Source organism: Dromaius novaehollandiae, chromosome 22, assembly GCF_036370855.1.
Source record: "Dromaius novaehollandiae isolate bDroNov1 chromosome 22, bDroNov1.hap1, whole genome shotgun sequence".
Taxonomy (NCBI): domain Eukaryota; kingdom Metazoa; phylum Chordata; class Aves; order Casuariiformes; family Dromaiidae; genus Dromaius; species Dromaius novaehollandiae.
Genome location: NC_088119.1, coordinates 8515064 through 8523495, shown reverse-complemented (window position 1 = coordinate 8523495; position 8432 = coordinate 8515064). Strand labels below are relative to the sequence as shown.

The 8432-nt window shown below is 67.4% G+C and overlaps 1 protein-coding gene across 1 annotated transcript; it reads left to right on the top strand.

Moving 5' to 3' along the window:
• The first annotated feature begins 1203 nt into the window (after nucleotides 1–1203).
• On the top strand, nucleotides 1204–8430 carry PDK2 (pyruvate dehydrogenase kinase 2). Its single transcript, XM_064524601.1, has 11 exons — nucleotides 1204–1436; nucleotides 3370–3511; nucleotides 4842–4913; nucleotides 5227–5411; nucleotides 5737–5826; nucleotides 6151–6228; nucleotides 6342–6418; nucleotides 6575–6673; nucleotides 6814–6921; nucleotides 7302–7415; nucleotides 7525–8430. Exons 1-11 carry the CDS (start codon nucleotides 1319–1321, stop codon nucleotides 7663–7665), a joined length of 1224 nt encoding a protein of 407 aa, XP_064380671.1. The 5' UTR covers nucleotides 1204–1318; the 3' UTR covers nucleotides 7666–8430.
• Nucleotides 8431–8432: the final 2 nt, after the last annotated feature.

Sequence of the window (8432 nt, the reverse complement as noted above, 5' to 3'; positions counted from 1 at the left end):
CCTTGCTTGCGCCGGGGCCACGTTACATGGGGACGGGGCGCAGCGGGAGGGCAGAGCCTTCCTCCTCCTCCTCCTCCTCCCCAAGGCAGCACGGGAGCCTGATCCTGCACATTCCTCTCCCCACTCCCTGTCCGGCGTTGGGGCCGCCACGGACTCGGCGCGGGGGGTGCAGAGCACCGGAGGGGCCCCCCCCTCCCTGCGGTGACGCTGGGGGGGGGATGCTGTCCTGCCCCGGGGCTCTGTCCTGCCCCAGGTGCCGATGCTGCCCCGTCCGGGGGTTAAGTTATTCCGCGTCTCCCGTGCGTTTCGGTGCGGAGCCCCGGAGCGCGGTCGGTACTAGGGCCCGGGGGGGGCGCGTCCCCCCGGCTGGGCACGCGCCCGGCCGCTGGTGCCCAATAAAGCCTCGCTCCGGGATTTGTAAGCTCTCGCCTGCCCGTGCGCCAGCCGAGACCCGGCCTGGGGGTGGGACGCGGTGGGGGGCTGCGCGGGGCCTGGGGGGGGGGGGCCTGGGGAAAATGCCCCACGGGGGGAGAGGGTGATGGGGGGGAAGCGGGGGGATACCCTGGCTGGGAAGGGGTAACGGAGGAAAATACCCTGTGTGGGGAGGGGCAAGGGGGGGAGATACCCCGTGGGGAAAGGGACTGGGGGAAAATACTCCGGGTGGGAAGGGGTCTTAGGGGGACATACCCGGGGTGAGTGGGGTAATGTGGGGGTAAGTACCCGGTGGGTGGGGGTAATGGGGGGGGCAATACCCTGGGCACGTAGGGGTAACGGGGGGGTAAGTACCCGGGTGGGAGGGGGTAACAGGGGGAAATACCATGGGCACGTAGGGGTAACGGGGGGGTAAGTACCCGGGTGGGAGGGGGTAACAGGGGGAAATACCCTGGGCACGTAGGGGTAACGGGCGGTAACAGGGGGCAATACCCTGGGCACGTAGGGGTAATGGGTGGGTAAATACCCGGGTGCGCAGCGGTAACAGGGGGATAAGTACCCGGGTGGGCAGGGCAATGGGGGCAAGACCCGGGGGGGGGGCCGGGGTATCGGCTCGGGGGGGGGGGGGCGCTCAGGCGCCGGGGGGGCGCGGGAAGGGCCGAGCGGGGAGCGCTGCGGGCACGAAGGGGTTGGCGGCCGCGGGGGGAGGAGCCGGGGGGCGGGGCCGGCGGGCGGGGCGGGCGGCGATTGGGCGGCGGGCGGGTTGTTTGCGCGCGGCGCGGCGCGGGGCGGGGCCGGCGGCGGAGCGGGGGCCGGGGCCGGCGGGTGGCAGCGGGCCGGGGCCGGGGCCGGGGCCGGGGCCGGGGCCGGGGCCGGCGGGGTCGCCATGCGGCTGCTGCGGTGCCTGCGGAAGCGGGCGGCCCTGGCCGGCGTGCCCACCTACATCGAGCACTTCAGCAAGTTCTCGCCCTCGCCGCTCTCCATGAAGCAGTTCCTGGACTTCGGTAAATACCCGCCCCCCCCCCGGTGCATCCCCAGTAAATACCCCCCCCTCCCGGTACGCACTCGGTCTCCACAGCCGCTGCGGGGAGGGACCCGTATGCTCCGCCGCGGGAGGGAGACACCTGCACCCCCCCCCCCCGCTGGAAAACACCCGGCTCCGGGTAAATAACCCCTCACCCTCGGTAAATACCCAGGGCAGCGGCTGCTCTGGGGAGGTACCTCCATGCCCTCGTCCCAGGCAGAGCCGCACCAGCCCCCCCCCCGGTAAATACCCGGTAAATAATCCCCCCTCTGGTAAATACCCAGGTTGAGGGGATAGCTGATCTGGCACTGCCCCCAAGGAGGGACCCCCCCGGTAAATATCTGAGTCTGGGTAAATAGCCCCCTGCATAAATACCTGGGCAAATACCCCCCCTGTAAATATCTCCCTATAAATACCCGGGTAGATACCCTGGGTTGTACATGCCCCTCACAGGCAAATAATTGCTCCAGAGGGGATGTCCCCTGGGGAGATAACGGCCTTGGGGACATTCCCCCTGCCTGGGTCAGCAACAGGTAAATATCCCCCTCCCTGGGAAATCCTCCCCTCCTGGGTAAATAACCGGATCTGGGAAAATATCTATCTCTAAGTCAATTGTCTGTAGATAAATACCCGCTTGTGGGGAGATAACCCCCCTGCCCCAAGTGACTGCCTGCAGGGAGATACTTCAGCCAGGGAAATGCCCCCCCAGCTAGGTAAATACTGCTCTGGGTAAATACCCGCCTTGTCCCTGCCCTGGGGAAGTGCCGCTGTGTGAGGCCCAGCCAGGTGGATGTCATCACCCCCCCGTGCCTATTGGGGTAAATACCCCCCAGGTAAGTATATCCCCACATGCTTTGGCCCCATAACTGTCCCCAGTGTCCCCTGAGCCGGGTGAATGCCCTGTCAGCAGGAAACTCCGTCTGTGTGCGCCCGGGCATCTCCCAGCCCCCTGTGCCCCCACCGGGTAAATAACCCTGTGTGCAGCCCCATGCCATAAACACCTGGGTGAGTATTCCCTCCTGAGCGCCCTGTCTGGAGAGAGCCCTCCCTCGCTCCCACAGCTGGGTAAATACCCACCCCGGCCCCTGCACATACTCCTGTGTCCGGGGCAATGCCGCTCCCAGCCGGTGGGATGTGCCCGGCCCAGGGCTTCCCCTCGGCGCCCTGGTGATGCTCACCGGGAAATACCCCGGGTAAATACCCTGGGGAGGCAGGAGATGCCCCCGCCTGCCCCTGTCCCCCCCCATGGGGCCGGGGGCTCTCAGTCACCATCCCCGGGGCCTGCAGCCGGCTCCCGGCAAACCCTTGTTCCCTGCTGGCTTTCCTAAGGTCAATGCTATATTTACCCGCGTCCCCTCGGAGCTGTCGCTGGCAGCTGTGCCCGGGCTCGGGGTCTCCGGCCTCCCCCCGAGCCCCCTCCGGCTCTGCCCCTCTCCCTGCCCGGCCTGTTCTCCCCTCCTCGACCCCCGTGTTTCGGTGCCGGCTGGCCCGGTGCTCCCTTGTCCGTGCCCCTCTGGACGGGAAGGGGAGCCCCGAGCCCTGGGTCGCCTGGTCCGTGGTGCAGTTTGGGCGTCCCCCGCGCTGATGGTGCCCCGTGTCCTTCTCCCCTCCGAATCGTGCCCAGGGCTTCCAGCCTGTTCCCCCAGCATCCAAACTGGGCTGAACTGGGCTGCCCTCCCCGGTGGGCTCAGCTGTGCCCTGTCCTGGCCCTCCCTCAGCCTCTCCACCATCTCCTCTCAACCAAGGATGGGACCTGCTCCTCTCCAGTCCCTCCCAGTATCCCCCAGTTCCTGGCCGTACCCGCTGGTGGAGGGGCAAAGCTGGCTCCATGTCATAGTGTTGACCCGCTGCCGTCCCCTGCCCCGGGGCCACGGGCGTCCCTCCTGCTCACCCCGTCTCCCCGTGCCCCCCAGGCTCCAGCAATGCCTGTGAGAAGACCTCCTTCGCCTTCCTGCGGCAGGAGCTGCCCGTCCGCCTCTCCAACATCATGAAGGAGATCAACCTGCTGCCGGACCGGGTCCTCCGCACGCCCTCGGTGCAGCTGGTGCAGAGCTGGTGAGCACCCGCCGCCGGGGCACCAGGGCTGTCTGTGGGTGCCGTCACCCACGCGGGTCCTACCGCCACTGCCTGCCCGGGTCCCATCACTATTGCTCATGGCGGGGGGGGTCTCAGCACCACCACAGGTCCCACCGCTGCCACCTGTGGGGTTGCTACTGCAGGTCCCACAGCCATCAACTCTGAGGGTCCCACTGCTGCAGGTCCCACTGCCACCACGGGTCCCCCCAGTGTCACCTGTGGGGATCCCACCACCATTGCCTTCGTGGGTCCTGCCACCGTGGGTCCCATCACTGTCACCTGCTTGGGATCCCACCACCATCGCCTTCATGGGTCCCGCCACCGTGGGTCCCATCGCTGTCACCTGTGGGGTTCCCACCACCATCGCCTTCATGGGTCCCGCCACCGTGGGTCCCATCGCTGTCACCTGCTTGGGATCCCACCACCATTGCCTTCGTGGGTCCTGCCACCGTGGGTCCCATCACTGTCACCTGTGGGGTTCCCACCACCACTGCTGGTCCCACCACCACGGATCCCACCACTGTCACCTGCTTGGGTTCCGCTGCCACCGCAAGTGCCACCGCTGCTGCCGACTCTCCTCCCCGGGAGATCCAGGAGGACCTGCTGAGTGGGACGGGGGCGGGGGCCAAGCCGGGCGTAAGGCAGCCCCACGGGGAGGGTGTCTCGCCCAGCAGGACCCCCAGCCCATCGGGGCCGTGCCCTCGGCGGAGCGGGGTGGGCGAGGGCTGCGGGGCCGTGGCACCCGGCACCAGGCAGGGTGTCCCCAGCGCCAGCCCTGCGTCCAGCCCCCTCGGTCCGCGTCCCCGCGTGGGGGACAGGCTCTGGATGTCCCTTTAAGGGCCGTGTCCCCCTGCCAGCTTGCGGCAGCTTGAACCTTATCCCAGTGCAGCCACGTGATGAGTTGTTTGTGCAGCGTTCTCAGCCCCTGCCGCCCGCACGGCACGGTGCCAGGCCTGCCCCGGGCAGGATCCGGCCCCCCCCAAAGCTCTTCGGGGCTGGGAGCACTCGTGGGGGCCCTCCAAAGCATGTCCACGGGGGGTACCCCGAGTTGCCCCTCTCCTGCCTGGTAGCCCCAGCCAGACTGGGGGGCTGTGTCCCCGGCTGCTCCTGTCCCCCTCTCCTGCGGGGGTGGGACTGCTTGGGGGGGCCCTGGGCTCTGGGGGTGCCCCAGTTCTCCGGGTGCTGAGCTCCCTCTCCTTGCATGGGGCAGTGCCCTTGGGGTCACCCTGTGCCCCACAAGCATGGGGGTCCCTGGGGGTGCCCCGTCCCTGGGGGACCCTGAGCAGGAGGTAACCGGCTCCTTCCCCAGGTACGTCCAGAGCCTGCTGGACATCATGGAGTTCCTCGACAGGGACCCCGAGGACCGGGCCACCCTAGGACAGTAAGTCGGGGGGGGTGGCAGCGTGTCTGTGACGTCCTGTCCGCAGTCCCTGGAGTGTCACCTCCTCCCAGACGTGCCCCCGTGAGCACTGGCATCGCGCCTGCATCCTGGCACATTGCGCTGTATTTTGGACCCAAGCTGCCCTTTCGCCCCCGCAAAAGTCTCCTGGTGCCACCGGAATATGCTCCGGGTTTTCCCTGGTGCTGCCTGCTCTAGCCGTCGGGGAAACCTGGCCTGGATCATGGGCTCCTGCCTGGACTGGGTGCCCCAGCTGGCCACCGCCGCTCTCAGTGCCTTCCCTCGCTCCGGCCAGGTTCACGGACGCCCTCGTCACCATCCGCAACCGGCACAACGACGTGGTGCCCACCATGGCGCAGGGGGTGATCGAGTACAAGGAGGCCTACGGGGACGACCCCGTGTCCAACCAGAACATCCAGTACTTCCTCGACCGCTTCTACCTGAGCCGCATCTCCATCCGCATGCTCATCAACCAGCACAGTGAGCCGGGCACCCTCCCTGGACCGGCGTCCCCCTGCCCAAGGGTCTCCGCTGGCCCCGGGGCGTCTTCCGACCACCCCGAGGGTCCCTGCCGGCCCTGGGTCCCTCCTTCCCCGAGGTGCCCCCATGTCCTGCCCCGCCAGCCCCTGCTTGCACCGCTGTCCCCTCTGCCCCTTCCCCCCCACCAGCATGCCAGGGAGGGGCAGGAAGGCCAGCCTTGGGCATGCCCCAGGGTGGGGGGCGGCAGAGCTGGGGGTCCCCGGGGTGGGGGCTGAGCCAGGATCCCCGCGGCTCACCCAGCCCCTTCCCCGTCGTCTCCCCGCAGCGCTGCTCTTCGACGGCAGCACCAACCCGGCGCACCCCAAGCACATCGGGAGCATCGACCCGCACTGCAGCGTGGCCGACGTGGTGAGAGGTCTGTGGGGAGCCAGGGAGGGCTCAGCTCCTGCCCTGCCGGGGGGCGAAATGTCAGTGGGGGTCTGGGGGGGGCCCCTTGATCTTCTCCTTCCCCTTGGATCTTCCTGTTTGGGAGTCATTTGTGTCGCAAGTTGGGTGGGCCTCAGCCAAGGCTGGTGTCTGAGGTCCCCTGTGTTTTGGAGTTGCTCCAAAGGAAGCCAGAAACTTGCTGGATCTCTAGAAATGCAGGAAACTTGGGTGTCTGGGGAAGGAGGGCCCCAAATCCACTTACACCTCCATGCCGGGAGGTGTGCGTTGACCCCTCCGCTTCTCCCTTCCCCAGATGCCTACAACATGGCCAAGCTCCTGTGTGACAAGTACTACATGTCCTCGCCCGACCTGGAGATTGAGGAGGTGAACGGTGAGGCAGGGCTGGGGGTCTGCGTTCGGAGAGCGCTGGGGGTTGGGGATTCTCAGGCGGCTCGTTCGGGGTTGGGGACGATGGGGAGGCTGACAGCTGCCCTCCTCCCACAGCAAACAACTCCCAGCAGCCCATCAACATCGTCTATGTCCCGTCACACCTCTACCACATGCTCTTCGAGCTCTTCAAGGTAAATCTCTGCGTCTCTCCGGCTGGAGCTGCAGGACCCAGCCCTGTCCAAGCCCGTTGGGGGCAGGCGGGGTGGAAAAGCATGGCTGGGGGGCCGCGCACCAGGAAGGAGGTTGCGGGGGGCCCTGATGCCCGCTTCTGACTCCTCGCCCTGCAGAATGCCATGCGAGCCACGGTGGAGAGCCACGAGAACAGCCCGCGGCTCCCGGCCATCAAGGTGATGGTGGCCCTGGGCCAGGAAGACCTCTCCATCAAGGTGCGTGAGGGGTGACTGGCCACGTCTAGTCCTCCGAGGGTGATCCTGTGCGTCAGGGCTGCTTGGGGTGGCAGCAGCAGGGCCGGGGGGCTAGTGACGGGGCCAGGCGCCTTGCCTTGACAACCTGCCGCGTCTTGCAGATGAGCGACCGGGGCATGGGTGTCCCTCTGCGGAAAATCGAGCGTCTCTTCAGCTACCTGTACTCCACCGCTCCCACCCCGCAGCTGGGCACGGGGGGTGCCCCCCTGGTAGGTGCCGTGGGACCGGCGCAGGTCCCGGGTGCTGGGGGCACAGGCGCGAGTCTACCTGGGGGTGGCCTGGGGACATTTAGGGGTGCTGGGGGTTGGCCGGGGGATGCTTGGAGGTGGCATGGTGACACTGGGGGTGGCATGGAGATGTTTGGGGGTGCCTGGAGGTGGCATGGTGACACTTGGGAGTGCCTAGAAGTGGCATACTAACGCTTGGGGGTGGTGCAGTGACATTCGGGAGTGCCTGGAGGCGATGTGGTGACTTTTGGGGCTGCCGCGGTGCCACTCAGGGTGGTCTGGTGGCATCTGGAGGCACCGTGGGAGCATTTGCGGGTGCTGGGCCTGGCGCTGGAAGACCGTAACCCCATGTCCCCGCGCAGGCTGGCTTCGGCTACGGCTTGCCCATCTCCCGCCTCTACGCCAAGTATTTCCAGGGCGATCTGCAGCTCTACTCCATGGAGGGCTTCGGCACGGACGCCGTCATCTACCTAAAGGTGGGTTTCCCCGTCCCCTTCCCTCCCCGCCGTTCCCTGGTCTCTCCGCCCGGGGCCACGAGCCGCCCGGGGGTGCGGGCCGTCCCCAGCTGCCCCGTGTCTCCCGCAGGCCCTGTCCACGGACTCGGTGGAGCGGTTGCCCGTCTACAACAAGTCGGCCTGGCGGCACTACCAGGCCAGCCAGGAGGCCGGGGACTGGTGCGTGCCCAGCACCGAGCCCAAGAACACGTCCACCTACCGCGTGCCGTAGCCGGGGCTGCGGGGAAGAGGCGCCGATCCGGCCGCGGGTTTAGCTTCCTTCGCGGGCTGTAGCTAGCCCCTGCCCCAGGGCGCTGGGGGGCCGCGGCCCCTCCGGGGCCCCCCCGGTGCGTCCGGGGTGGGGGAGTGTTTTACACGAGCATCTTTTTAGTAGCCTGGTTTCGGTCTCCTGCCGGGGAAGCTGGAGCCGGGGCGGCTTTTTTTTTTTTAATTGTTCACTGGGAAGTGTGTGAAACACGGGGTGGGGGTTATTGGGGGGGTCTCTAGGGGGGAGCAGAGCCGGGGGGTCCCTCACCCCCAGGTTTGGCAGCACTTTGGTACATAGCAGGGGGTGGCAGAGGTCCCTATCGGTGCACCTCGTCCCCTGGCAGAGCTGTGTTAAGGGGTAGAGCCCCGTCCCCCCCCCCGGCGCCCGCCCTGGGGGGGGTACGACCTGGGGGCACCCAGGGTGACGAGGGGCTGGCCCTTTCCAGTATTGCCAATAGCACTTCCCTGCCCTTCCAGCCTCCCCGGGGTGGGGGGAGTGGGCCTGAGACCCCCCCCCCCGTCCTGCCGACTCCCTGCTCGTCCCTGGTATTGCACTACTGAGCTGTATTCGCCCGCGTGTGCGCACCTGCGTGCACGCCCGCGCGGGCTGGTTCCCACAGCATGCTTGGACCTGCTCGGGAATCTCTCTCTCCCTTTCTCCTCTTCCTTCCCTCCTTCCTTCTCCTCCACCCCCCACCCCGTGCTGTCAGTAAATTGGATGTTGACTGAGTT

Coding starts and splice junctions, on each gene's coding strand:
- PDK2 (XM_064524601.1), top strand. CDS start 1,319: ATGCGGCTGCTGCGGTGCCTGCGGAAGCGGGCGGCCCTGGCCGGCGTG. Junction 1,437..3,369: donor GAAGCAGTTCCTGGACTTCG/GTAAATACCCGC, acceptor CGTGCCCCCCAG/GCTCCAGCAATGCCTGTGAG. Junction 6,922..7,301: donor GCACGGGGGGTGCCCCCCTG/GTAGGTGCCGTG, acceptor GTCCCCGCGCAG/GCTGGCTTCGGCTACGGCTT.